The sequence below is a fragment of the Xylaria bambusicola genome (assembly GCF_022495145.1).
Source record: "Xylaria bambusicola strain CBS 139988 unplaced genomic scaffold F5B22scaffold_3, whole genome shotgun sequence".
In the NCBI taxonomy this organism is placed as follows: Eukaryota; Fungi; Ascomycota; class Sordariomycetes; order Xylariales; family Xylariaceae; genus Xylaria; species Xylaria bambusicola.
This window is the reverse complement of record NW_025953556.1, coordinates 1,022,013-1,049,354: the sequence shown is the minus strand read 5'-3', so window position 1 is coordinate 1,049,354 and position 27,342 is coordinate 1,022,013. Positions and strand designations below refer to the sequence as shown.

The following is a 27,342-nucleotide window of genomic DNA, read 5'->3' as shown; positions in this document are numbered from 1 at the left end:
ATCCCTGAGATTCTACCAAAGTCGTTATAGGCAGAGAATTCATGCCGGTGCTAAAGACCCGAGCCACCGGTCTGGCCGACTCCGCTTATGTTCCAGAGCAGAAGGGATATGAGACAATGACGATAGCAACGCCACTAACAAGACGAATATGTCGTTGCTACTATGGTCTGGCTCGCTCTTTCATGGTGGGGCGCAGGTTGCGCTATGCTAGTGATGCTGGCATTGAAGAATCCTATACACATTATGGCATGATATGACCTCGGCAGGCAAGAGAGCGGCCTTCTCCATTGTATGCCGGATGAGAGATGGAAAGTTATATAAACTCGATATGAAGTTGGTGTTCAGGAAATTGTCTTGCTCATCAGCTTCCTGCCTTCACGAGTAGTTCAATCTTGGGGTTATCACTTTCATATCATCTAAGAGTCTTTCTTTCCTGCAATTTTTTTGCTTCAATTATCTTGAAGCACTCACGCTACGTCTCAAGATGCATACACTCAACCAGAAGAACTTATTGGCCCAAAGGCTGTCAGGTCAGAAACTTGTTGTCCCTGATATGCGGCCCATCATGTCACATTGGCCCTGCGGACAACATGATGACTACAAGGTCGTTAAAGGTGCAGTTGAAAAGCGGTTAGCCATGTACGTTACTGTAAAGAAGGTCAAGAACTATACAATAGACTGACATTAGCCTAGCTTCGCAAATGAAAAACATCAAAAGGCTCTTTCTGATGCTGATCCCGCTCTTCTGGCTGCCAGGTATGACCGTCTATAATAAGTTTTCTCGCTCATTTACCTCTGGGGTGGGTATCTTAAAGATATCTCGTACTAACATGTCATAGATGGTGGCCCACTACATCAATAAGATCATACAGTGTCATGACAGACTTGGTGATTTGGTTCGGTTTGTGGGATGACGTGATCGAGAGATTGACCGACACCACTGCCGCCGAAAGTCTCCGGGTCTCAACTAAGAAGTTCATCCGCAATGCATTGAGCCCTACTGAGGGTAGCAGCACTATTGTAACATCAAACCCCTTGATACAGAGCTTCCAGCCCATCGCGGATGAAGCTCGTACATTCTATAACGAAGGTCCGTGCTGGAACCCCCAGATTATCTACAGAGCCAAATCATTAATGTCAATGTGTGAATAGACCAGCTTAAGATTCTTATCGGGCATTTCTGCCGGTATATTGATGCCACAAGGCTGGAAGCCGAGGCTGAGCTAAGCAGCGAAATCCCGGATCTGAAAGAGTACTGGGAAGTAAGAATTCTGACCAGCGGAATGGGGACTTTGCTTGGTCTCTCCGAGTACGTCCCAATCCTGTATTCCACATACGGCGACGAATAAAACGTGATTATGGTGCTAATTTTGTCCTTACCAGATACTCGCTGCAAGTACAGCTTCCACCTAGCTTCGTGCAGTCGGAGGCCTATGGCACACTATGGGTCACCACGGTCGTGATCAACTCAATTATAAACGATCTTATATCTTTGAAGAAAGAGATGGTGAGGAACTCAAACACACACTCTCTACAACCTGGCCCCTTATTTTACATCAAGAATTATACAGTCGAGAACATGAGCTAATGGACACCTTCGTTGCAGAAGGCACAGAGCGTTGTTAATTCCGTCGCTATCCTCTTCCACCAGTACAACGACCTCGATATCGCTGTACAGATGTCACTAGACCACACCAGACAACTAGTAGATCTCTTCGACCGCACGGCTACTGAGGTCCTCTCCTCGAGCGATAGCTTCAACGCTGAGGAGCTGGACGCGATACGTCAGATCATAGACTTGATGCGAACAGTCAACACTGGGAATCTTGAGTGGAGGTAAGGCTGACAAAGCATCTTTTTTTTTTCTCTCCCGCTTGCAATTGATTATAGTTGCTAACACTTGAGGCTTCGATAGTTTACAAGCTCAGCGATATGGGGTGGCTCAACACATTACAGAGAGCGGAGCGATTGAAGTTGTTTTATAATTGATTGATGAGTGTTGAACGAAACAGCTATAAGATGGCACTGGTATTGAAAGCGGAATGTCTGACGTTGAATATTTTTCGTACATATTGAGGGCTGGCGTTGCTTGGTTTGGGCTGGACCCGGAGCGGAGGGTCCTTCACTTGGACTTTGATGAGTTCTGCTTACGCCAATAGCATAATAGATTTTAGAGTTTATATTATACATCAATAGACATACATGCAAGTCAAGCTAGTTATGTGCCACGAGTCTCATCAATAACCATGTGAGTAGAGAACAAGCCATGAAAACGTGTCATTGAGGTGACTGAGAATGGCATCTGATTTAATATGCACGCGTACAAGCTGCACAAGCTGTACTAGCTGAACATGCACTTCACCTTGCACTTCGGCTGTACGAAAGGCCATTGCAGGCTGTTCATGATCTCTGAGACATGCAGGCAATATTGGAAAGTGAGGTTATACAGACTTTGCTTCTTGAAACAGACCCTAGAGACCCAGGCGGTCTGGGCTGGCAGACCAGCTACAACATATAGAGTCGAGTCAAGCCACCAACAGCCGAGAAGGAGTTGGTTGGTCAAGGACTCATGCAGCCCTAGTTGTTCATTATAATCTGAATTGCTCAATTTCCAAGCCCAGCCATCTGCCCTTGTTATACAAGCAGCTCTGATACAGAAATCTGCCAGTGATCTCAGAGCTCTATGCCGCTTAAACCCGGATACAAAGATCTCAGGGCCTCAGACGTTGCGTGCCACGTGGAGCAGAGTGGGAAGTGCCGTTATCGGCGACTCGTTAGTCTGTTCTAGCGCCCATTTATAAAGAAGCAGAGATACTAGACATTTGTCTCCGACATTATTATTGTATAATCGTGCGATAAACATTGTGGGTATCATGACTACGTAGTGTTTTCTGTAAAGCGAGGATAAGGCCATCTCCCTTCTGAATTCTAACTGGGTTTTCGTCACCCATTTTACGTAACCAATATTCTTAGCATTCATTGCGCCCCTTTTTCTAGAGTGAGTCCAGGAGTATAAGTATATCTGCATTAGCAGAAAAAGCACAGGTATAGACTCAGAAGAGGACGGCTGAGGAGTTGAACAAACAGTGCGTGCGTTGTCCTTGGTGGCGTACTCGTAGCACTAACGATTACTAGAGGGTTCTCCCTATTGCAGACGAACGAATAATACTAAGTTTAGAGTTCCATATATCCAAGTACTCGCCGCCAATGCCTCTGAGTCAAGAAGAAGCAGATGCCCGCCGACAGGCTCGGAAGGCGATCCCCAAGCCGAAACCTGCTTACCTCCCAACGGCAGGATCACCACTGAGCGTTGACGACAAGCTATATGCACAGATTCGGGATGCTCCGCGCTCGAAGACCGAGGAGTTCGTTATACCTATCCGATCTGGACGAGCGTGGAAAGCGGAGGCCGGGTGTATTATCCGTATTAGTACTCCTGAGGGACCGCAAGTCGGTATGTTAGATTCGCTACTCACTACCCCCCAATATTTAATGCAGCGAGACAATCAAAGTTGCGATCTACGTGATTATCAGGATATGTGGAAGAGTGCCATTATCCTCGGCCCTACTCCTATTGATAGTCGAAACATGCTTAAGCGCCATTTCTAACATGAGAGACACCAATAAGGCGACCTAAACATTTGGAACGCGCATAACCCACGAGAGCGCTTTTGGGCATCACGTACTAAGCAACTCCATTCATCCCATGTATCGGTAGGAGATCGTCTGTGGTCCATCGCTCCGTACATGCGGCCGCTTGTGACCATACTGGAAGATACGCTATCGTGGTACGGAGTCGACGAGCACGGCGGACGCGTGCACGATCTCCTTGGGACAGGGTGCGATCCTTATATCAATGCTGTGCTTACCAGTGGCGAAGCCAGCGGAGAGCAGAACAAGTTTTATGACTTCCACTGCAGGTCGAACCTCACGCGCGCCGTGCTACCCTTCGGGTTAGCTGAACACGACGTCCACGATGTCATCAACATTTTTCAAGTCACTGGTCTTGATGAGGAGGGGCGGTATTTCATGAACCCATGCCCTGCCCGCTCGGGGGATTATATCGAGTTCTTAGCCGAGCAAGACGTGCTCATGGCGCTGAGTATGTTTATTTCGTCCCTCCAGTTATCTCCATTTTATCCCCACGACCAACGCAAGATATTCTGACCAGCTCGCTTTTACATAGGTACATGCCCAGGTGGTGATCTGTCGCTATGGGGCTTTGGTGCTGCTAGCGAGAAAGAGATGATAAAATGCTGCCGCCCCCTAAAGGTTGAAGTCTTCCGCCTTCAAGACGTAGATCTGCTACAAAAGAACGGGTGGAAGCCTGCTGAGAAGTCGCCATATCGCGGTATGCACGGGATGCTAGTACCGGAAGGTGAACACCAATCTTCATCTTGATATAGCAATACCAAGACTTCACTACATTGGATCCTTTAATATCTAACGTTGAAATTTGGAATCCTTCACTTGCCTGGGAAAAACGCTATATTCTAGAGATGTCGTAACGCTTGATGTAACTATTAACCTGTCTATATATTTAAACCTCAGAGAGATCAAATATCCGCTATTACCTGAAATTTTCACGCAAAATATCATCAACCTCGACTCCGTGCCTTACTCGTCAAAGCCTAGCCTCTCAGTGAGACGGGCTTGGATCGGCTGTAGAGAGATGCCTGATCGACACCATTAAAGGCCACCATGTTGTTCGGTGACATGGCGTTAGTGACGACGTCTTTCGTAGCAAGCTCCTGGATCCGCTGGCACAGAGCAATGGGATCACGATCCCCTTCGAGGGTCAGGAGATAAGCGCCAAGACCGGCGATGTGCGGCGCGGACATCGACGTGCCCGAAAGCACGTGGGTAGAGCCATCGTTGTAGGTTGAAATGACGTCGACGCCCGGGGCAAACAGATCGATCCCGTTCCCGTAGTTGGAGAAGGTCGCCTTCGCGTCATCTGGCGCGGACGCGCCTATGGAACACAGCGTAGGGTACTGAGCTGGCGCATAAAACTCCACAGGTGTTTGGGAGTTGCCGGCAGCGGCGGCGATGAACAGACCTTCTTCTACGGCGGCACCGGCTGCCAGACTCACAGTTGAGTTGCCGATGGCTATGACGCCGAGGGAGATGTTTGCGACAGATTTATTGATGCCTGAGATTGATATTAGAAGTATGCCCTTTTCTGTTCTAGGAATGTGCTAGTTTCACGTACGGTTCTTGGACTTGGCGTCGTCAACTACCCATTGTATGCCTGCAATGACTTGACTGATGGGACCTGAACCCCCGGCGTTCAGGACCTTGACGGCGATGAGGTTAGTTTTCTTAGCAACACCGTACGTCTTGGATCCCGCAATGCCGGCAACATGGGTCCCGTGGCCATTTTCGTCGACTGTTGGATTCTCATCACCCGATACAAAACTAGGTCCCCAACTGGCCCGTCCCTCAAACTCCGGGTGGTCGGTGAAAATCCCCGAGTCGATGATGTATGTATATGTCCCTTCACCCGCGCTATCGTCGTATACATAGGTGGTCGCATTCGGTGTTCTACTCGAGATTCTGGCAAGGCCCCAAGGAGAATTTCTCTCAAATTCTGTCGCCGCAGTCTCCACCATTGTATCAGGTTCGATGTAAGCAACCTTGAAGAGTCAGCCCCCCTTCACTCCCGAGCTTTTTGTGCACCATTGGGCAGACTGGAACTCACATCTTGTAGCTTGGCAACCTGATTTATCAGGTTATCTGAAGCGTCAAGAGCATAAGCCTTAAAACTGCCCATGCTATAGGTATGCTGAGGCATAGCTAGTGATTCGACTTCGAGCTCGGCGTTGACGCCTCTCTTTCTACGAGAGACGGCATCCATGTCGTAGTCTTCCTTCATTACCACAATCCATTTCCCTGGGACTGCTCTTCCTTTCGTCTCAAGCACAGGGGCCCCTAGGACCAGAGGCGTGGCCAGGAGGAGACTGAGCAGCCTCATCTTGACGCAGGTAGCTGGGGTACGAGATTCAAATTGGGACAATAGATAGGCGAAGGCAGAAGGCTACGGGCGAGTATTCCCTGAACATCGTGAAGACGGGATGAGGGAATGAGTTCTCTTAAGTAAACATCTCCAGCCCTGCTCAAGCTTCGTCTATCGTCGCCTGGCTGGACCAAAAGTTCTCGGTAGCCCCCAAACACTCTCAGTCTCCACATCCAGCAGGTTGTGGTCTGCTGTCAAGTTACCGGGACTGTGCACATGGCCAATTAGCCGGTATGGGAATTGTAGAGGTCGTGTATCCATCCACGACCCAGGCATTTCGTATCAAGGCGGACCGGTCTTCTTGGATTTGTCACGAGTGGCACCGCTCGAAAATCGAGCCACTATCGATGGCGGGACTGCAAATTCAATGTTATGTAGAACATGGCACCGTTTGACCAAGTCATGAAGAGAGTTACCTGGGTCCTGTCTAATGATGCCAAGATGCTAGGTTCCCCATGTGGCTACAAGGGGAAACCCCAGTCTACGGTGATCTCCCAGTGTAAAAATGTCTGATTTGGGAAATTCAGAGATACAAATACTACCAATGATTCGTTGTAGCATCTCTTCAACAGCGGCCGCCCGTACTTTGCTCTACCTTTGTCACGGGAGCACGGCATGTCTCGTCAAGAGATTGTGTACATATGCGGGCACAATAGATAGATAAAGCAAATGCATACTTCACTTCATCTTGTGTAGGAAATGGTCAGGCGATCGGGCTCATCAGTCGGCGCAGCGTGTAACATGCCATCTTATCTATCTAGACGAGGCACTGCAGTGCTCGGTAAGACCCTCACCCCGAAGTCCGCCAATGTTCATGCATACGACACGCTCGTCGCCAGGTTTTTGACATTTAGGGCATTAAGCTATCGATGCAATACCGGTTGCGTGTCGCCTTGGCCCACACAATGAGGATGGAACACCTCCATACTAGGTTGAAGATACTCGTTGGGAGAATCTCACATGCCGAACAACTACGAACCGGCGAATCGGAGGCTGCTGGGCCGAGCGGAACAATTTCGGGAGTTATTTCAGCAATTACAGTAGGTAGAATCAGTATGAGGATATGGAGTAGTGGAATCGATTCAGGAACCTTAGCATTGGTTTTAAAATCGACCAGCGCCTAAATTTAGTTTATCGCATTCCACTGGGTTTCCGTGCGATCTCGGCCTCACCGCACGCACTTCCATAGTACCGTAGGTAGTAGATGGAAGAAAGTACATAGGGATAACTGGATTTCAATCCAGGCTTTTTTGGGGAAAGGTGTTTATTGTAGGTACATGTTGTTTTCGTATGTCGTAAGGCAAAAGTGCAATTCCTTCTGCTTCTCTAGCGATGCGGGCATGATCCGCATACTCCATCACAGCTGTCTTTGCTTCTAACAAAAATGCCTATCGACCTGTAGTTGGGATCAAAACTATCTCATATGGTGCGGAAGAGTCGAGAACGACTGCGTAACTATTTCGGACTTTGAGTGCTGCATGTGTCGGTTTGGTTATTGATCATCAGGTTGATGCTACTTTTCTTCGACACAATCCCATGTTTAAAACCTCTAACAGCGCTACACCCACGATCTACAGTGTCTATACCCAGCGCTCGACTTGTTTGATTAAGCCGCGTCTGTCAGCAAGTAGGGCTATTACTATTTGGCTTCATCTTTGCTGATTCTGTGTTGAATAGGGAAAGATCTCTAAGTTCTCGCTTGCATCGTTTACATAAGGCCATGTGTTGGGCATAGCAAAGCAGAGCCAAGGGAACGGTTCTTCCCCTGTACCGAAACTGGCGTGGGCTGAGTGAGGCTTGTGGTATTGGCAGTCTAGATGATTGAAGTTGCAAGCTCTTTTTATGGCATTGAAATACCCGGGAAATGAAAGGATTTTTTTTCTTTTCTTTTTTTCGCGACTGTTAGCAAACAAGCTCCAGAATGCAGGGAATAGAAGATGCCAATGTTACCTTTTGAACCGCACTCGAGCCCGCACCTTGGTTCTAGAGTGAGCCCATTATGGGTGAATACACATCTTGGCAGCCTCTCGACCCTGCGTCATGCCATGATAAGGCACCAGAGACGTGGTTGTGCGAAATGAAGCAACTCTAAAGCTACACTGAAGCGCTGCAACCGCACCATATTCAAATTACATAGTGAAGCAACCGTGATAGTTCGGTTCTTGTTGCATTCACTGCTAATAGGAATCCCCAGACGAAAGTGACAGCGTTCTATAATCTTACTCCATACGAGCATAGCATTTTGCCCACTGCCACTAAGTCTAATTGCTGTTGGCGCTTGTAAATAAAGGGTTGGTATCACATGGATTATGTAAACTAGACGTTAACAGGCTCATGCCAAGATTTGATTGCGGCCAAGTCCATATCTTCATCTCGGTAACAACCTACGGAGGTTGAGGTTGTAAATGTCCATCACCCTTACTATTGGCCTATCATGCCAAGCCTGATGTATATTTGCGACCCGAACCTATGTACTTAAGTGCTTTGGCTTGTCCGGCTATGTGCGAGAATCAAGATGTCGTTTCAATATTCTTTGCGCTAACAGACGAGTCCACGATAGCGACAGACTAGCAGAAAAAATAGACCCCCATGCGTCTTCGGTTACGTCTTTCGAAGCTGGGTTACGCCAATGGTCACCTTGCCCACGAACCAGCAGTCGATACATCATTTAGGCTTCGCTTCCGTATCTTACGAAGAAGGCAGAGAGAACTAAGACCTATACGACGGCTAGCATTTCAAGGGCTCGAATGACATACGGACATGCCAGAACTAGAGCGCTGGCCGGACTTCACTTATGCGGCGTGTGGGCTAGGAACTCGATAAGAGTCAAATGTAACGTACGTCTACACTGTGACATCAGAAGCCCAGCAACTGAGAAAACCATATTGGGCAGGTGACAGAGGCTGAACGTGTACAAGTCTTGAACTTCAACAGCTCTGCAATAACTAGCCGCAATTGACGACATCTATAGAACCGCTGTTACTAACAACGTCCTTTTTGTATATGTGAAGTCCCAAAGCACAGGATCTTCGCGAAACTCCCAGCCAAGATCACGGCTGTTACTCGGATAGTATCATCACTCAAGCTGCGAAATTTGCATACAGATGCGAAGTTTCGACACCCTCTGGGGTTTGGGGTACCATAGCCATCGCTGTCTCGTGATCCCTAATTTTACGCTTCAAGAGCTATGAACGTACGATATAAGACTGAAAACCTAGATCTGCTGTTGTGCAACGTCGAGAAGAACGCGGTGCCCGTATACATTGTAAGCGACGCCTCTATAACGACATCCACATGGACCTGGCCCAGTACGGAAAAGTGCGTTGCATTGGGTCGTTGTGGATGACTGCTATACGGTGTATTCCGTCGAGCTTGGGCCACTGCCGAAATGAACGATCCCCAGCAAGTAGTTAACGGTCGAATACGGAGGATACGAGCTCGTCTAATTATGTAATTTGGCGCCGATGCAAAGATAGTTCCAGGACAGATTAAGGTCAAGTCAGGGTTTGGTGATATGCTGAGTGCATTTGCAGTTCTACATGAAATATGAAGATAGGGTTCGCAATCGCATTCATAGAGCCGTAAGCATTCATACTCAGAAAGAATACTCCATACATAGCTAGCTACTAACAGAATGCTCATGTCAGAGACCAACAAGAATGTAGACAAGCATTAACCTTTATACAGAGTATGATACGACTTCATCTCAAGTAGCACGTAAACTAAACCGTCGCCTCAGGATCAAATCAATTTCAATCGAGCAATGTGAAAACACTGGGAGACGGGCCTCTCACTAGGAAGACTTCTCATTCTTTCCTATCAGCGTTCGAATCAGGTTACAATAAGGCTATCACTAGCATGCTTGCGTAAGCTTTTTTATAAGTACCTATGCAAGCACGGAATTCCAACGACCACCCGCGAAATCCGCTCATGAATTCCGACTCAGCCCAGGCATCCCAGAAAGCAATACTACCCCTTGAAAACAGCATTGACCGCCATCTAGCATTTGCAGCATTTGACACAGGAAATGTTCTCCAGAGTCTCGCACAGCCAACGCGCTCACCCATACCTGAAATGCTTTTCCGCTAGCAAATCTATACCCATCATCATATATATACATACCCCCAAACGACAACGGACCGCACCCGAAGCCATGGAATCCATGATATAAGCGCTCAACCAACTAATGAGGCCGTCGCGATTCTATAGCCCCAGCGAGTCAACTATATAGATGATCCTCTAAAGCAGAATAAACATGACCCAGTCACTGCTAGCACATCTCCACACTTTATGAAGCAGGTTAAAGAAGACCTCTGTAGGTAAGAATATGCCTTGCCTTATAGAGTTGACATCACTTAGATGGTGAAGACAGCATTTAAATCAAAGTCATTATCAAGTTGAGCACATTAACATTTGCCTGCATTTGCACAGCGATAGGACCATGTCATGACCAGTATTTCGAACAAGACAAAGAGTATATAGCCAATATGGCTGGACGAAGGATAATTGAGGTTATCATTTGCACACCAGTGCGATTGTTTCCCACGCAAAGGCTATAGTGAGAATACTAGGAACAGATAGTTTTCCATATCTCCGTTAACCGTATGGTTCTATTCGGATGGAGTGATATCCTCTCCCGTCAAAAGATCCGTCATTCCTTTTTAAAGTGGCTCAACATATCGAGGTCGACCTTGTCCAAGCAACTCATATCAAGCAAGCGGATCATAATACGCCCCGGCCGATTTTGTAAATCACTCGACTCCTAAAGACAATGGGATCTTAAGGTAACCATAAGAACAAGAAACCAGAACTGGACTTGCTAGGCATTGCGCAGGCAATACTAGGCGGGTATATACGTCGAGAAAAGAAGCTTAGTATTCATCCTCAATCTCATCAGGCTCGAAACTGTCGGCCGCAACCTCCTCATAATCCTTCTCAAGAGCAGCGAGATCCTCACGGGCCTCGGAGAACTCGCCCTCCTCCATTCCTTCACCCACGTACCAGTGGACGAAAGCTCGCTTGCTGTACATGAGGTCGAACTTGTAGTCCAAGCGAGACCAAGCCTCAGCGATGGCCGTCGTGTTGGACAACATAGAAACGGAGCGGTCAACTGAAGCAAGACCACCATCGGAGCCAGGGGCTGTTGGAACAGCCATAGGCTTCTGGTAGTTGATACCCAGCTTGAAACCAGTTGGGCACCACTCGACTAGGTTGAAGGAAGACTTGGCCTTCAGAGCGGCAATAGCGGCATTGCAGTCACGAGGAACGACATCACCACGGTACAGAAGGGCAACAGCCATATACTTCCCGTTTCTTGGGTCACAGACCACCATCTGGTTGTTGGGCTCAAAGCCTGCAAATCAGGTTAGCAAAATATCAGGTAGTTTTAAGGCCTGAATAAGGTCTCACATTGGAAAGTAAGATCGTGGACCTTAAAGCTCTCATGTGCACTCTTGGCGGCGGAGACCACAGGAGCGTAACTGATGAGAGGGTAGTGGATACGCGGGTAGGGGACCAAGTTGGTCTGGAACTCGTTGAGATCGACGTTCAGAGCACCATCGAAACGTAGAGATGAGGTGATGGAGCTGACAACCTGAGCAATCAGACGGTTCAGATGCTCGTAGCTGGGACGCGGGATGTCCAGGTTACGTCGGCAGATGTCGTAGACAGCTTCGTTATCTACTAGGAAGGTACAGTCAGAGTTCTCGATAGTGCTGTGAGTTGACAGAACAGCGTTGTAGGGCTCTACAACAGCAGTTGAGACACGAGGAGCAGGATACACAGCAAACTCGAGCTTGCACTTCTTGCCGTACTCGGTCGAGAGACGCTCAAGCAGGAGAGCACCGAATCCGGAACCAGTACCCCCGCCGAAAGAGTGGAAGATCAAGAAACCCTGGAGGGAGTTGCAGTTGTCTGTTTCATAACGTCAGAGGGATTATTGAGAGATGGATTAGGTCTTCCGGGGCGTGTATCGTGTTCTTACCAACAACGCGACGGATTCGGTCCAAGGTGCTATCAACCATCTCCTTGCCAATGGTGTAATGACCACGGGCATAGTTGTTGGCGGCATCCTCCTTGCCGCTAATCAATAGCTCAGGGTGGAAGAGCTGACGATAGCCGCCGGTTCGGATCTCGTCAATGGGTGAAGGGTCCAAGTCGACGAAGAGAGAGCGGGGGACGTATTTGCCACCGCTGGTCTCGGTAAAGAAGGTCTCGTAGGAGCCGCCGTCAAGGACATCCTTCGCATTGGGGTCAGGGCGACCATCAGGTCCGAGACCATGCTCGAGAAGATACCTAAGGAACGGGGGGTAGCTGTTAGCTGTATAGCTCTTTCACGGGAATATATGGGTAAGGCGGTGTAACACTTACAGCTCCCAAGCGCTGTTACCGAGCTGGGTACCAGCCTGGCCCAGGTGAAGATGGAGGATCTATAGCGAGACAATTGTTAGATCCGCAACATTGACGCGGGCAGGAAACATGCCCTCTGTGGCAACGGCTTGAATTAAGGATTAAGGGTACCGGTGTTCTCTGGACGGCTCGCCGCGCATAACGGTACCACTTATTCCTGGTGGCAGAACCTGGGAAGAACCTGGGGCCTACGACAACCCGGATGAAGCTATGATTGAGAATCTGGCTTGGATACTCACCTCGCCCTTCATTGTGAATGTCGTGTGCCCCAATGGCAAGAAGTGGAAGTTTGGTGTAAGTAGGAGAATAGGAAAAGTAGAGGGAGGAGGTTGAGATCGGAGAAGGGGTGTGCTGTAGATGGCCAAGGAGACGGCCAAAGAGATGCGCCAGCGCCTCTAGTGTGCGTGCTAACGAAGCTCTACCAACCCGAGCTAGGTAGGTACAGTAGAGAGAGAGAGAGAGTGTGTGTGTGGTGCAGGCTTTGGTTGATGGAGGTTTCCAATGCTATTGACCGTACCTGCCTCTATGCTACTCTACCTATTACACTAGGTACAGTACCTAGGTAGACAACTGGCGGTGCAGCTAAGTACTTAATGCGCAGATGTGAGGGGTGATAGGTACACAGCATATGTACACAGCTGTAGAGGGTCTGTGGAGGGGAAGGATGGGGGGCTCTGGGTCAGGGGCTAGCATTGATGCTGATCATGATTGGTTGAATACAGGGGAATCTCAGATTGATGCGGTGGGTGCTGTGGGTGTTGTGGGGGTGGTGGAGGCTGTGGAGGGGCCGTGGGCACTTCTCTTTGTATCTACAGTACCTTACGTGTAGGTACATATATATGTAGGTACTGATATCTGGTACAAGGACATTTGTTAGGTGTAATGTAGTGTAGGTATGTATTTTGTATATGTTTCGAGATGACCTCGTTGCGTCCACTGAAGAGACACGTAGCTACGTATCCTCAGGCACTGCATGGTACTTCGACACCAAACAAATAAAGCTGCTGCGAAGAAGTTCCATATCGGCACACCGCCTTACCAACCAGCGCATTGGCGCCGCAGGGGTCTTGCCGCTTCCCATCATTAGCGGCACATCAATGAAACTACTACCGACTGTACCTACATTACACAGTCAGTTGTATGTGTAGGAACGCATGAACATAATAATACTCATTGAAATTTATGGCATTTTATCGTGCCTCTATTTTCCCCGTAGCCTCAGTGTACTAGATGGATACTGGGCGCTTCAATGAGAAAGCGCTGCTGAATAAATAAAGACGGGGGGAGCTTTGTCATTTTGAAGCAAGTACCTACGTCAGAGAACTGACAGCTGTAAATTCATGTATTAAGCGGACCTGGTCATGAGGGGCTAGTCCCGAATAGGCAAAGCGGATCTTCAAGGGTCCAGCACTTTTTTTTTCCAATTGCTGCACTACCCACCAACAGCATCTTTTGCGGTACACCGTACCTATACCCATCCATGTCTCATTACAACAGTGCCCAGCGGATAGAGACCACATTGAATGAGAACACTATGGAATACGTCGCGGCGATGCCTCTCCGGAGGTAGCCTGTTTCCGCAACGAGCATGTCTCCCATACCGACTACCGCGACCGTCTTCAGCATGCCTACAGCCATGTACCCCGCGACGAGCGCTCTTGACGTTGGCCATCGAGACCTCCTGCGACGACACCTGCGTAGCCATCCTAGAGAAGAGGGATTCGAGCTTTATCCGTTTGCACTTCAATGAGAAGATCACCTCGGACAACCGCACCTTCCGAGGCGTCCATCCGCTCGCGGCCGTTGTCTCGCACACCGAGAATCTCGCGCCGCTGATCCAAAAAGCTCTGCGGTCGCTGCCCTCTCCAGCCGATGTCCGCCCGTCACAGGATGTGAACAGCCATGGCCAAGCAATCTTCGTTGACGGACGCCCGCGGCTGAGGCCCGACTTTATATCGGTGACGCGTGGGCCGGGGATGGCGTCGAATCTCGCAACGGGGCTGAACCACGCGAAAGGACTGGCGGTTGCGTGGGATGTGCCGCTGGTTGCCGTAAATCACATGCAAGCGCATGCGCTCACACCACGGCTCGTCAGTGCACTTGAGGTGCAAAAGTTAGCTTGTAAATCGAAAGATGAAGAGGACGCAAGTAGTCAAAAGTCCATCAGCCCTCAATTCCCCTTTCTCTCTCTCCTCGTTTCGGGCGGGCATACTATGCTAGTGCACTCAAAGTCCCTCAACGACCACGCCATCCTCGCCGAGTCTATGAATATCGCCGTGGGCGATATGATCGACAAATGCGCGCGCTTGATTGTTCCTTCGGAAACTCTCTCAGCAGAAGGCTCCGATTCCGGCGCGTACGGGCCCATATTCGAAGAATTCGCATTCCCGGGGTCAAGAGAGTCGGTAAGCTATGACTATAATTACACGCCCCCGGCAACTCGCGCGGCCGAGATAAAGACATTTGACTCGGGACGCGGGTGGAGTTTGACGCCGCCCCTCCACCTCAAGGGCATGGGCGAAGAAGCGGCGTCTCAATTCGAGTTTGCGGGCTTGGGTGGACAAGCCCAAAAGCTTATGATTATTTATCCGGATATGGACATCGAATCGCGTAGGGTGTTAGCACGAGCAACCATGACTCTCGTCTTTGAACACCTGACAACTCGTCTCGTATATGCCCTGCTAGCTAACAATGACCAATCAAGAAAGAGAACACGTGGACAAGATAGGATCAGGACCGTTGTTCTGTCCGGCGGCGTGGCGAGCAATAAGTTTCTACGGCACGTCGTTCGTAAGATGCTCGATGCCCGTGGACTCGCCGATATAGAGGTGATAGCGCCGCCGGTATCTCTTTGCACCGATAACGCCGCTATGATCGCCTGGACTGGAATGGAGATGTACGAGAATGGCTGGCGTAGCGATCTCGACATCCTCACTTTGCGCAAGTGGCCGCTGGATCCCACGGCCGAAGGTGGGGGTATACTAGGCGCCAGTGGTTGGTATCAGGTATCTGTGCCAAAGAAATAGTTACCCGAACCTGCAGGAATGGATGTAGATATATGTACTTATATTTGTACTGATATGGTAACGTTATGATACCCAAGACTAGAGTCACATTTGGAATACGTCATTAGTGGAACTAGACATCACCGAGTCATGGAGTTTTCAGCAATAGAAGCTCTTGGTGAGTCCTTCTTGAATGGTTGTAAACATGCGAAGCAATTCGTTAAACATACAGTTCACCATGCCGGTTCATCACCCCGGCCAGGCTGTAGCATCCGTCTACCTCTGGGACCTGTCGTCTAAGGCTCACATCTAAAAGTTGGAATGGTCCTATGACCCTGTGATTTGGTTGAGCTTCATATTATACGGTAGTTGCCGGCCTTAACATAACGGAGAAACCTAGACTCTAATCTAGCTCGCTAGTAACATTTGTGAACTCGCCCTTCTCGAGCTTCGTCTTCCAGAAGATAGGGTTTGTGTCGTTGAAGCCGTGCTTGACCCAACCTTCCTCCTTCACATGGTACAAGTTGATGAAACCACCGGAGAAAGCATCGCGGTGAGTAGCGGCGAGGATGGACCGGCGCCCGAGCTCTAGAGCGTCCTCATCAGACAGATCGTACCGGTACTCGGCGTCGAGGACACCGTAGGCAAAGGTCTGACCGGATCCGACGCAAAACAGGTTGCCCGCAAGCCGAGTGCCGTCCGAGTCGATGTAGTAGAGCGCGGGGCCCTCCTCAGGCGTCACGCCGGCGCACATGGTCCCCATAGACAGCCCCATTCCTTTGTAGTTGTAGACGAGGTTGGCCAGTATCTTAGAAGCCGCGGCTACGCTGATGCGTCGCTTGTGTCGTAGCTCGTGTAGGCGACACTGCATCCCCAGCCATCCCAGCCAGTACTGGCAGTCGGCGGCACCGCCGGCCATGGTGCCCAGCAGACAGCTGTTGATCTCGATCACCTTCTTCACCGTCTGTGAGGCAATCCAGTTGCCCGCCGTTGCACGCGAGTCCGTTGCCACGATAATGCCTCCTTGGAACCGGAATGCTAGTGTTGTAGTACCGTGGGCGATCTTGATTGGGCAGTTGGGGTTCGACCGGTCGTCCGTGGCAGCTCGGAGCCAGGCAGAGGGCTGATGCATAAAATAAGCCATGATTAGCGAATTGAGCGGCAAGATATGAAGGATGATTCATGAGACTGCTGCGAGGCTGGTGGGGCCAACCAAGCCATGCTTAGTTCAACTCACCTGTGAGACTGGGGGCATAGCAAACTTCAGGGACAAGCTCGAGCTCATGTCATTTTGGAAGTCGTCATGTTGGTCCTCTCCAAGAGTTTCGTTCTGGAAAGCCGCGGGACGGCTGTATTTGGCAACGAGACTATCCATGTCGAACGAACAGAACCGAACGGAAGTGGGAGAAACGAAGGGTAGAAAGAGACACAGTATTGGCTGTTTGAATATCCTCAAGGTTAGGTACGAGGAAGTATCGGGATTCTGTTCGATTTCTGCCACTTGGTGGTGAAAACGATCGTAGGTTGCTGAGATGGCTGATGCTGGTATCTAACGTTGGTACCAAGTCAAGGCAGGCAGCTGGTCTCACGCGTCAGTGCTGGCTGGGTAGGTACCTACCTACCTTGCGTAACAACTTGGTGGAGAGCTGCAGCTCCAGTAGAAGCAGGTATCTGCGTACCCTCAGCTGCATGATTACTTAAGCACGTAAGCCAGTCTTTTAAGCCTGTTAAATGCATAGACGGACGACATTTATGTTGACTGGATAGATGCATATTGAGAGTCGACCAATATGAGGTATCACCTGTTTCTGTTGTCTCTTTATTGGAACGGCGGTAATTTGTTTATACAATTGTTCTATTTACAGGAGTGTGTTCGACACGCAATAATAAATCTAAAAGTAGGTTCTGTGCTATAGCAGGGCACTCAAGTTCGTCTATATCTCTAATTAGGGCCTTTCTCTTATAATTATTTCAATGTACCGAGGCACGACTAATATCTGCCGGGGCCTTGATACGATGAATAGATCCCAGGTCCATAGCTCCCTTGATATGGTTGGCGCGTTCCAAAATCCCCTAAACTCGGTATTGTCGGCTCCCGATCTAGCGGGGCCATGAGATTCTCGCGGCTTTGGTTAGCGACGAATGGAGTCGAAGGTGTGAGCGGCCTGCTCTGACTCGGTGCTTTCAAGTAGCCCGAGTTTACAGATATGCCGCCTGATGAGCCGCGAGACCCCGGCTCACCAACCGATACACTACCGACTGTACTTCGTTTGGCAAATGGCAGAGAATCAGCCTGATGAGACATATTCCGTTCCATTAACAACGTGTTACGGGCATCAAGTGATGTCAACGTGTCCCGCTGCATTCTCTCTGTAATGGATATCTGGTTAGTATTGGCTTTCATTATGCTGCCGAGAAGGTGTGCATTTGAGTAACTGACCCATTTCTTTTCGTTTCTTCTGATGAGGATTTTGTTTGCAGAGGGAGATAATCGTGTTCCAAAGAATCAAGATGGCAAGTATGACAGCAAGAGCGGATTGCACTGCGATAAGAGCAATTCCCGCAACAGTCTTGGTTGTTTGCGCGATGCCGAACTCCTCGACAAAGACAAGGATCAACACCACAGAAAGTACACGAACAACTTGAATAGCGATGTTGATGATGTTGCCTGACTTGCGTTCATAGGGACGGCTCCATAATAGCAAGATCAAGAAGAGTCCCTCAACGATCAACGACGCGATACTCTGAATCATCCCGTGTCCATCCGTAGCCGCTATCACAGTCCCCTTTGCAAACAGGTAGAGGATGAATGGCATGAATACCCACCAATACCCCTTCTTGTAGGATTCGTAAAAGAGGGAATATTTACGCCAGTATAGCTTGTCCTCGTATAAGCTCGAGGTGTCTCCTTCGATCTCTTTCAGTTTTTTTGCTGTACTCCAAATCTTCCACGAGAAAAAGGCAAGGATACCGGTAAAGAGAGCAAGAGTGACAGCAGCGAGCAATTGCGCAGCCCACGAGTCTCCATTTGTGAATTGAAAAACGCAGTAAAGAACCCAAATACCATAGAGCAGAAGAATCAGAGACGTGACAGCTCGTGCAATAGATCCCCAGTAATGCTTTCGAAAATCAGCTAGAGATTTGGGAAATCGTCCGAAGAGAGCCCAAGCCTCTAGAATGACTTTGACCAAGAGGATGCTAACGATAATGACACCAATAACTATTGCGACGATTTCGAGAACAGTCATAAATGTATTGGATTCGGGCACCGCGAGTGTATTGACAAACGCCTGGATTCCAGAAACTGCGGCACGGATCGACGATTCGCTTGGGTTGGCATCATCACCAGCCGGGATTGTTGAGTTAATTTGGGTGTCAATATCCCGAGCCAGTACTACAAAATCATTAAAGGCGCGTTTGAATAAGGTGTTGTTAGTGTTCATCGTCGAGCCGTCTGGGAAAACCAGGGTCGTGTTCTTAAGAAGCTCTACGCGATCCTTCGAGAGATCGCCACCGGTCTTAGCGCGGAAGTTGTCGATGCCAATTTGCATAGCCTCCCAGGGGATAAGGCCTGTTGAGAAAGCGAAGTTCTTCGAGAAGCTCCGGTAGATTTGGGGCAGCGGTGCTGACATCATTCCGTTCAGAGCAAAGCCGTGGAACACACCGAATACTTCTCCAAAAGTTGGACTTATCGTTCCGACACCCCCTACACTTGATCCTGCGCCAGCTGCAGCTCCCGAAACTGCGGCACTGATAGCTGAGGCGCCTCCTATCACTAGAGCACCGGCAGCGATTCCGGCCGCAACATACGACACAGCCGGAATGTCAACCGTCTTGCCATTTGTCACTTCAGATTGAACACAACCGATTGTAGAGTTGTCATCAAGTGATGTAAGTTCAAGCTTGGCTTGGGCTGCAATATCGGGAATTTGGAATGCAATCGAGGGAATCTTGTCAGCAAATTCCGGCGGAATAGCTTGTGTCCCATTGGCACCGAAGTGGCCCGGAGGTACTACATCTCATTAGAAATAGCTCTACTAATCTGCCGATGAACATTTTAGGAGAAATACATACCAGGACAGAGTTGCTGGACGAAGGTGTCTGCGGCACAAGGGTTGAACTCATTGGAATACACATCCTGACCGAATGCCTTTACCGTCAACTTCGCCGTAACATTCTGTTCTTTGGCGCTTGTGCCAGCAACGTTGAATGTAACTGTTTTATCGGCATTGTTATACCTTATATCGACTTTATCAACAGTGATATCACTATTGTTGTTGCAATTGGTGAATCCACTTGTGACCAAGATATCGTCACCAAGCACCCCTGTCGCTACGAACGCAGTCGCCAATATCGCAGCCTTCCGTATCGACCAATAGCCCGATCCTATCATTTTTTCTCTCTACCCTTCGACACTCTTTCTCCCTTCCTATGCCGAAAGTGATGCCGCTTTACTTGACGTCTGAGAGCTGGTTTGTTGAGAAAATGTGTGAATGATTGTCTCACAGCCGTTGAAATTCACTGTACAAATCAACCAGGATATGTAACAGTGGCTCGAATCGAAAATATAGAAGAAATTGAGCAATGGTGATAAGAAGAAAAAAACACGCCTCTAATCCATAAGAATGTAAAATTTCTGGTCGTCCAGCGGAGTGTCGAAGGGAACTATGTCGTAGGTAAATGAAAAGGGACTCGCTCGCTATTTTGTAGACAGCCACAATGAGCAAAGTCTAAAAGGCATAAAGAAAGCTATTTCGTCAAAGGGCGGCTTCGGTATTGAGAACTGAAGAGCAAAAGGGCCGAGGATCAACCTGGAAAGAACGAAAAAAGGCAACAGGCAGTTGCCGTGTGAAAGAAACAAGGGACAACAAGGGACAAAACGAGGGGCAGAGACAACAAATACAAGATTCCAACGTGACTGTTATGACCAAGCAGCTACATATGGTTCTGCAATCACGAGCTGATGTCAAGGAGGACGAGAAAGTCGACGATGCCGTTAGGTCCAGACAAGCGGAAGTCTATGGTTGGAGGGGACGTCAGCGCGTAAAGTGAAACGAGTGGACAGAACAAGTCTACGTCGAACGAGGGTATAGCCCCCAGGATAACAGCAAAATCACATAAGAGGGCTAGGCCGGCCGAGAGAAAAGAATGAATGACCGCACGCCAGGCGATCTCGTTGGAGGTTGAAAGCGGAATGCCAGCCAGCCAGATACACCTAAACGGTTGGAGGGGAGGCAAAGTTGCCATTTTGCACATCCAGTGGTTCGTCGTATCAGATGAGACCCCTGACACTCACCCACTCGCCAACAGGCCTTGTCGTCGATCATCCATGCTGGTCACTGTTTGAGTTGGGGCTTGGTAGTGTACCGAGGTGTCAACCCCCTTCCCTTCCCTAGCCCCCTGTGCTTCATCTTTTTTGTGGCCATGGCTGGGAGAGGCGGGCGTCAAGAATTGTGCTGTTGAGGTTGGAGAGCCAATGTCAAGCCCTGAAGAAGTAGAGCTGGTCTGAGACGAAACCCGCCAGCACCAGGCCCATGGGAAATGATTGGCTTTCAGCGAGCCTGTAGTGCTAATGTGGCGGCCCCAACCGCCTACGAACTGACTGAATTCAGTGGAGCTAGCGGTAGCGAAATTCTGAAACAGATGGGTACCTCTCTAAGTATCTTTCTACCTACCGCACTACTGTAAGTATGCAAGCGGAAGTTAGCTGCGTGAGTACCTAATCAAGGCCACAGACTTCAGATTATTAAGATAGATGAATGAATGTCTGAATGTCTATCAAGGTTGATACGAGTTTTCTTGTATACCGATGCTTATCGTTTTGTCTAACGACATGAAGATCAAGAAACAAAATCTCACACCGTAGGTAAGTAATAGGTATGTAATAGATTACCTAGGTACTTAAGTACTACGTACTGGTACCCTCAAAGGTACGTCACCCCTCCCATGTTTCACTACCTGTCTCTTATCCAAGGTACCTAGGTACAGAGCATCATGCTCCCATTTGCAACAAAAATCGAGCATCCCACCTCCTAATAGCCTATGTGAGCCATCTAGGCACTTAAACAATTATGTAGGCGCTTACTTAGTGAACTTTCTCAACCGAATGAATACGCTTCGCCATTTCCGCGCAGAGTCTAGAGCCTTACTCTATTGCACAGTCTTGTGTTAAGAGGGTTACATCAGCATGTTCGTTCGCTGCTCTCCACCACGATCTCGCTGAACCTGCGCCACGCTTACACATGCGAAAGACTCGGCTCAAGACATGTGCATCTTGACGAGAATCCTTCCCAAATGGTCGGGATGCAAAGCCCGAATACTTGCATTATCGGCTAGATAAATGTCTTTACTTGTTCTTTCTGCCCCCTTTTGTTCTTATGATAGATATAGGTCTCGTCGGTTGCGGTCTCGCAGTTTTGCGGCTAATTGGTTCAAGCGCCGATAGCGACCGTCGGCAGACCATGCTTTATGAGGTCAACCTAACAATGCTACCCTTTGGAGGATCATTGTGTCCCAAGTCTTTGTAGAAAACGGCGTCGTACCAGGCACTTTTCGTGATGCCCCTTGCAGACACCTACCACTCTTAAAACTTGTTGTAGAGAGCAAAGGGAGCAGCTTATCATCAAGCCGCCCCCTCTACCAACACAACGGGAATATGCCGAACAAATTCCCCTTCTAGGCTTTGGCCTCCCGATGGTGTCTATAGCATAATCAACTTATAGCTATAATACTTAAATGCCAAAGGAGACTCAAGGTCGGCTGAAACGTCCAGATGTGCTGGCCCTGAGAAAGCAATATCTACTTGAAACACGGAGTAGGCCGGCTCACCTCCGGCAAGGTAACAATGTAGTTGATATCACACGGCAGCAAAGCAAGTTCACTTATCCCACAGACGCTGAATGCTCCTACATTTTTTTATGTACAGTTACTATTAGGTTGTGGTCGTTCAAAAGTTTGAATAAAGTTAGGTAAGATGACGTTGGAGATGTGAGAGTCAACAGACGCGATTTCAGATGGTGCTCTTCACTGATCGATTCTCGTAGGAAGGTAACCTTCCATGATTTGGTTTGTTATATAGTGCCAGAATCAAAGCATTACCATCCATATCACTCGCAGATAAAATGCACCCCTGTCAGTACGTGTATAGTAGATAGAGTCCACCACCTATCCAGAGACATTTTTCATATGTACTGCACAGTCTTGCATCTCCGTGTCCTCATGATTGTGTAGTTGGCTTGTAGAGCAGACCAGTCTTCCACAACAATGATGCAGCCAGCTAATCGTTCAAGGGCGAAGCCATTCCCCACAGACGGTTAAGGTGGCGCAGTGTGTAAAGACTGGCAAGGACTGGTCATCCGCACACCCCATCACATGAAACAGGTGGGTTACGTGCGGCTCGCGTTTACCCTGAGCCACAGGGGGCTGAGTCAAGACCTCTCGGGCCAGAGCAAAATCATCCGGAGAACATAATGTGCTCGCCATGATGGGTATCACAGTGCGATACGATGGGTTTGAGTGCACATAGTCAATCATGTAGCAATACAACCTCTATTCAAGGGAAGCAAGCGCTCATAGAAGGTGGAAGAAGACAAATTGAACTCCCGAAGCCCGTTGTGAATAATCCATTCCCCATCCTTTCCATTTCTGAGGGCCTTGTCTTTTAAGCCATATCGCGGCTCGCATGTGCTCCAGTGATCAAAACCACATACCACTCAGCTGGCTGGCTGGTAAATCATATTCCCAAGAAAAGGTAAGAGAGAGCAAAAAAAAAAAAAAAAAATTTAATGAAAGGATAAGAAAAAAAGTGAAAGAACTCATGAGCCATTACGTGAGGTATCATTATCCAAAATTCTCCCTCCCGATCATGAAACTCCTTTAACGTATAGCATGGCCAGCTGATCCCTCGAGCAGTATGCAACGAGGCAAAGAAGAGATATTGTGAGATCTTCCCAACTTGATGCATGGGGTATATCCGTAGATCATGTTGCCGTCAGGTAAGGTCCACACCTCGATGAGAACTAAGGAGATACAAGACATTCAAGTCGTTTGCCCACCATCACCAAGGAAATTTGTACGTGTTATAACATTATCATAGCTGTCAGCCTCGGTTGGCCTAGCTACATACGTGTATAGCTGCTTGAAGTGCAGAGTCTCACTAGCCTTAACTGTCACGGCTACCATGGAGATCTCACATGTATACGCGTTAGGGGTGCTGGCGTAACTTCCGTATATATAAGCAATGCCAGACGGTAAAATTGAATTTGTCGCGCCTAACTGTTGTAGAATTGGCCGTTATGGCCTGGGTGGGGAGAATGAGAGTAAGGTGAGACTGATCCATGATTGCTACCGTATTGCTCTACGCCATGGAGAACAGGGTTCCCCAAGTTTTGATAAGCCATGGCTCCTGTTGGGTCTTGAATACCAAGACCTTCAAAAGCTGGAAATGGTTCTGTCTCAGGAGCCGCCATGTTCATAGCGTAGGTACTGCCGGGTTGTGCAAACGTCGTAGTTACTGGTAGTCCATGATATTGGGGCTGGGCGCTATACTGCGGTTGCATCATCATAGGACTCGCTTGAGGGGGTAAATCATGGTATGGCTGCGCTGCCTGCTGTTGGGGATAGTATGTGTTACCCATGGGTGGCCGGGGTATGGGCGTAAACCCTATTGTGTTCGCGGTGCTATAGGTGACCATATTCGCATTTGTCTGGGGGATTTGCGGGCTGATGCTGTGAGGGTCAGGTTTGATCGAAGGTGTTGAGGGCGGAGGAATGCCAAAGTGACGTGGTGGTGGATCCTGGATGGGACTGATGATGGTGTCGGGTTCAAGTTCCTTCTTCATAACAAGCTCAACTACGGGAAGGCTAATATGTTCCATGTGTTTGGCAAGATGAACTGTTAGTTTCTTCCAAGTAGGGAAAGTTTTCCCACAGAATCGGCACGGTTCTTCAGTTGGCTTTTTAGTCGTCTCCTCATGGCACTGCTCAACTTTTTGCCATGTATGGTCAGCTCCGCCGGCTTTCTTTATAGCGGCTTTAGTCTTGACCTTGGGCTCAGTAAACTTGTGCTCGCGAACTAGATGCTGTAAGAAATTGTCCCTTCTGTAGCAAATATGACGACAGTCGTCGACGTCACACGTCCACCACTCCAGATGGCGGTGGCCTTCGTTCTCGTGGCGGACCCAATCGGCCTTTCGTTTGAACATCTTCGGATCACGACATCTATCCCAGGTGCAGGTAAACGGTTGTACATCTTCGTGCACATGCTTCGTCCAATCAGAAGGTTTCTGGAATTTTCTCTTGGTGAAGCATAGTGGACATTCGAATTCGGCTGGAAGGGATGTCGCTGGGGGTGGGGTGATTCCCTGTGGGAAACTCTCTGCGTTGATACCTCCTTCAAGCGGTGTTGCTTCTTCGTCCGACGATATGCCTCTGGCCGATATTGGATCGATCCCACGATCACCACCACGACCATCCCAATACTTTATGGTACCGCCAAGGGACCGACAGAAAGTCCCAGAAGGGCAATCTTGTTGATTTACTTGGTTCATATGTTTTTGCTTTGCTGTTAAAAGCTGTTTATACCGAGTGTTCATTTGAAATGCAATGCGCTCCACTAGAAAACCATTGGGGTTGTCGATGCCAGCAGTAGTTGCAAGGCTAGGGTTGATATCCAAAATATGGGCTCTAAAACCATTGAGTGTCGGTTCAATCGTCTTCGTCGTCCTGTGTGGAACCTTCAAATCGATTTCATCCATGCCATCGTCATCATCATCCTCGTCTTCCTCCGGATCTACCTGAGGTTGTCCTCGAGCCAGCTGTGCTACCGGCGGGCCACCTTGTTTCCTCAGCATCCCTACTAGGTTAGGATGCGAGAGCTCAGCGCTAGAAGTCTTAGGAAGCTCTGTCTTGCTTCGCGGTCTCCTTAAAGCGGGCACACTCAGAGACCCAAATGGACTCTTCGGCGAAGCGATAGGCGTTGCACTGATTGAGCCGCTGCGTGCATGCTGGGTACCAATCACAGCCACGCTCGTAGCCATCCCCATCAGGGCGGTGTTTATACTGGGAGTGGGCTTCTTATTGATGCCTCCAAGGCCCCAACTCGATGTCCGAGATGGTGGTGCAAGGGTATCTTTAGATTCTCGTCGATCGGCTGGATCGCCAAACTCTTCCGGTGGCAGGTCACTCGCGCTACTCCCTTTGCGCTTACGGATCCCACCAACACTCGCTTTTCGGCTCATGCTAGTAACTCTTTGGAGGATGCTCGGCCTACGCGAGTGGCCGCTGATAGAGAGCTTCTTGAGAAAATTCCCAGAGGTTATGCCTTCCACATCCATCACGCTAGGCAAGCTCCGTCGCCGCGTTCCCCACGTTGCCGCCTTGGAAACTATAGAAGCGTTATCTTGGCATTGGCGATAAAACCTGTCAATGGCAGCTTGTGAGGTTTCTGGTTGATAGCGCTTACGCTCATCAGATTGAATGGCATGAATAGCTGGCGCATCACCCCAAGTACGCAGATGTCGCATGAGGTCAAAGTCTGTTTCATTGATAGGCCCACCTGGGCCGTCGACAATGAAGTAAGTCTGTCCTTCGATATGTTTATTTTCTGTTGTGTCCCCGAGTGGGATCTCACTGGTTGGAATATTGTCATTATCATCGCCATGGGCAGATGCGAATTTTGGGTCTTCACCCAGGTTTCCAGTCGATTGGGATATCCAGGCATCAACCTCCCGATTTTTCTCATCTCGTTCGCGCCGTGCCGCTTGCTGGTTAGGGCTAGGCACTTCTTCTGATGGTCGTTCTCCAGGAGCAAGGCCACGATGTCCGGTGCCTACATTCGGCTTCCAATCGCCATGGATACCACGAGATACATGACCTAAATTTTCCCAAGGCTGATCATAAGCTAAGTCGCCGGCAATACTATGAGAAGGCCGCACCGTGCGAGGACTCTCCCCACCAGCGGTGAATGACCTCTCTACGCCTTGGATGGGGGTATCATCTTCTTTACCCCATATCGAGACTGTTACTCGAGGGCTCTGAGTCGCCATTGCCAAGGCGACCTGTGAGGGACTCTCGTTGCTCGACCAGCTACCCCGGTTTGTATCCGGTGTTAGTTGAGGATCTGATTGACTGGACTCAATTGAGTCAATTGAGGTTTCCTGGTTCACGGAGTAATCCTTGCTCAAGTCCGAGTCTTGTCTAATAACAGTGGGCTCTTTGGGTTGCTGGAAAGTTTGATGAGTTGGGATAGATGGCGTGGGATGAGGGCTTATAGGGTAGACTGTTTGTCGGCTACCATTCTCTGGTGCCTGAATGGCAACGAACCAATCTTCAGGGACGTCGTCAAAGTTTGCGCCAAGGAATGGGTCCTCGGCGTACTCGCTATTAGGAAAGATGTCGCTAGATTGATAACATTCGGCAGTCGACAGAGTATCGGCCGGGGTGCTTGAGTTTAGCGTCGGCGAGGCTGAGTTGCTGCGAGCATGTGAAGAGTAAGGCGACAACAAGTTAGACTCCGGGGTGTTGGGACCGTTGTGCGGGAGCTTAGATTGGCCGTCGAGATGGCGAGGTGGTTGGATGTAGTTGCCAGAATGATCACTTAGGTCGTGAAGCGACGCGGGGGATATAGTATACATGGAAGACATGACGGAGGCTCTTGGTGGGGTGAATAACTACCAGATATATGAGTTGGATGGCACTACAGTCGCCCAGGTCCTCTGCGCGCCGTCAAGGGAAGATCATAGTCCGTCCAAGGCTCGGATTGACACAAGTAATGCGAGCCGTGAGACAAAGCTATCGCGCGCGGTTCGAGAGAGCGAGTCTAGAGAAAGACGGTCGTGTCATGAGAAGACGGGAATGCTTGTTGTGCTGTGCTTGTTGAATTTGGAAATGTAGGTTTAACCTCCTCAATCGATT

At 49.1% G+C, this 27,342-nt stretch overlaps 8 protein-coding genes across 8 annotated transcripts; 3 read left to right on the top strand and 5 right to left on the bottom strand.

Annotated features, from left to right (window-relative positions):
* Positions 1-264: 264 nt before the first annotated feature.
* On the top strand, positions 265-2,213 carry F5B22DRAFT_264205 (isoprenoid synthase domain-containing protein). Its single transcript, XM_047970127.1, has 7 exons — positions 265-639; positions 694-756; positions 840-1,090; positions 1,153-1,309; positions 1,384-1,507; positions 1,607-1,836; positions 1,916-2,213. Exons 1-7 carry the CDS (start codon positions 485-487, stop codon positions 1,983-1,985), a joined length of 1,050 nt encoding a protein of 349 aa, XP_047835364.1. The 5' UTR covers positions 265-484; the 3' UTR covers positions 1,986-2,213.
* A 994-nt stretch (positions 2,214-3,207) lies between these two features.
* Positions 3,208-4,401, top strand: F5B22DRAFT_642158 (uncharacterized protein; the record flags this gene model as incomplete). The annotated part of the gene is made up of 3 exons (XM_047978083.1): positions 3,208-3,454; positions 3,629-4,102; positions 4,187-4,401. 3 exons carry the CDS (start codon positions 3,208-3,210, stop codon positions 4,399-4,401), a joined length of 936 nt encoding a protein of 311 aa, XP_047835363.1.
* Positions 4,402-4,513: 112 nt separating this feature from the next.
* F5B22DRAFT_264147 (oryzin precursor) lies at positions 4,514-6,225 on the bottom strand. The gene is made up of 3 exons (XM_047970124.1): positions 5,702-6,225; positions 5,213-5,636; positions 4,514-5,152 (listed from the first exon to the last, which is right to left on the bottom strand). The coding sequence occupies exons 1-3, from the start codon at positions 5,972-5,974 to the stop codon at positions 4,632-4,634; spliced, it is 1,218 nt and encodes a 405-aa protein (XP_047835362.1). The 5' UTR covers positions 5,975-6,225; the 3' UTR covers positions 4,514-4,631.
* A 4,260-nt stretch (positions 6,226-10,485) lies between these two features.
* On the bottom strand, positions 10,486-12,811 carry F5B22DRAFT_264047 (tubulin/FtsZ family protein). Its single transcript, XM_047970123.1, has 5 exons — positions 12,664-12,811; positions 12,386-12,444; positions 12,000-12,310; positions 11,426-11,929; positions 10,486-11,369 (listed from the first exon to the last, which is right to left on the bottom strand). Exons 1-5 carry the CDS (start codon positions 12,673-12,675, stop codon positions 10,888-10,890), a joined length of 1,368 nt encoding a protein of 455 aa, XP_047835361.1. The 5' UTR covers positions 12,676-12,811; the 3' UTR covers positions 10,486-10,887.
* Positions 12,812-13,634: 823 nt separating this feature from the next.
* On the top strand, positions 13,635-15,702 carry F5B22DRAFT_264022 (glycoprotease family-domain-containing protein). The gene is made up of 2 exons (XM_047970122.1): positions 13,635-15,538; positions 15,660-15,702. Exon 1 carries the CDS (start codon positions 13,948-13,950, stop codon positions 15,448-15,450), a length of 1,503 nt encoding a protein of 500 aa, XP_047835360.1. The 5' UTR covers positions 13,635-13,947; the 3' UTR covers positions 15,451-15,538; positions 15,660-15,702.
* Positions 15,642-17,065, bottom strand: F5B22DRAFT_264016 (proteasome component PRE2). Its single transcript, XM_047970121.1, has 2 exons — positions 16,667-17,065; positions 15,642-16,552 (listed from the first exon to the last, which is right to left on the bottom strand). Exons 1-2 carry the CDS (start codon positions 16,802-16,804, stop codon positions 15,833-15,835), a joined length of 858 nt encoding a protein of 285 aa, XP_047835359.1. The 5' UTR covers positions 16,805-17,065; the 3' UTR covers positions 15,642-15,832.
* Positions 17,066-17,382: 317 nt separating this feature from the next.
* On the bottom strand, positions 17,383-20,102 carry F5B22DRAFT_264001 (TRP-domain-containing protein). Its single transcript, XM_047970120.1, has 3 exons — positions 19,504-20,102; positions 17,870-19,441; positions 17,383-17,799 (listed from the first exon to the last, which is right to left on the bottom strand). Exons 1-3 carry the CDS (start codon positions 19,820-19,822, stop codon positions 17,420-17,422), a joined length of 2,271 nt encoding a protein of 756 aa, XP_047835358.1. The 5' UTR covers positions 19,823-20,102; the 3' UTR covers positions 17,383-17,419.
* A 3,443-nt stretch (positions 20,103-23,545) lies between these two features.
* On the bottom strand, positions 23,546-27,342 carry F5B22DRAFT_263729 (uncharacterized protein). The gene has a single exon (XM_047970119.1). The coding sequence runs from the start codon at positions 27,069-27,071 to the stop codon at positions 23,700-23,702; it is 3,372 nt and encodes a 1,123-aa protein (XP_047835357.1). The 5' UTR covers positions 27,072-27,342; the 3' UTR covers positions 23,546-23,699.

Excerpts from the sequence above, each read along its gene's own strand:
- F5B22DRAFT_264205 (XM_047970127.1), top strand. The coding sequence starts at position 485 with ATGCATACACTCAACCAGAAGAACTTATTGGCCCAAAGGCTGTCAGGT. Across the intron at positions 757-839 it reads CCCGCTCTTCTGGCTGCCAG|ATGGTGGCCCACTACATCAA; the intron begins GTATGACCGTCT and ends AACATGTCATAG. Across the intron at positions 1,091-1,152 it reads TCGTACATTCTATAACGAAG|ACCAGCTTAAGATTCTTATC; the intron begins GTCCGTGCTGGA and ends ATGTGTGAATAG.
- F5B22DRAFT_264147 (XM_047970124.1), bottom strand. The coding sequence starts at position 5,974 with ATGAGGCTGCTCAGTCTCCTCCTGGCCACGCCTCTGGTCCTAGGGGCC. Across the intron at positions 5,637-5,701 it reads AGGTTGCCAAGCTACAAGAT|GTTGCTTACATCGAACCTGA; the intron begins GTGAGTTCCAGT and ends TGACTCTTCAAG. Across the intron at positions 5,153-5,212 it reads CGACGCCAAGTCCAAGAACC|GCATCAATAAATCTGTCGCA; the intron begins GTACGTGAAACT and ends TATCAATCTCAG.
- F5B22DRAFT_264047 (XM_047970123.1), bottom strand. Across the intron at positions 11,930-11,999 it reads CCGAATCCGTCGCGTTGTTG|ACAACTGCAACTCCCTCCAG; the intron begins GTAAGAACACGA and ends GTTATGAAACAG. Across the intron at positions 11,370-11,425 it reads CCACGATCTTACTTTCCAAT|GCTTTGAGCCCAACAACCAG; the intron begins GTGAGACCTTAT and ends CCTGATTTGCAG.
- F5B22DRAFT_264022 (XM_047970122.1), top strand. The coding sequence starts at position 13,948 with ATGAGAACACTATGGAATACGTCGCGGCGATGCCTCTCCGGAGGTAGC.
- F5B22DRAFT_264016 (XM_047970121.1), bottom strand. The coding sequence starts at position 16,804 with ATGGATAGTCTCGTTGCCAAATACAGCCGTCCCGCGGCTTTCCAGAAC. Across the intron at positions 16,553-16,666 it reads CTATGCCCCCAGTCTCACAG|CCCTCTGCCTGGCTCCGAGC; the intron begins GTGAGTTGAACT and ends TTTATGCATCAG.
- F5B22DRAFT_264001 (XM_047970120.1), bottom strand. The coding sequence starts at position 19,822 with ATGATAGGATCGGGCTATTGGTCGATACGGAAGGCTGCGATATTGGCG. Across the intron at positions 19,442-19,503 it reads CGTCCAGCAACTCTGTCCTG|TACCTCCGGGCCACTTCGGT; the intron begins GTATGTATTTCT and ends AATGAGATGTAG. Across the intron at positions 17,800-17,869 it reads GAAGAAACGAAAAGAAATGG|AGAGAATGCAGCGGGACACG; the intron begins GTCAGTTACTCA and ends TATCCATTACAG.
- F5B22DRAFT_263729 (XM_047970119.1), bottom strand. The coding sequence starts at position 27,071 with ATGTCTTCCATGTATACTATATCCCCCGCGTCGCTTCACGACCTAAGT.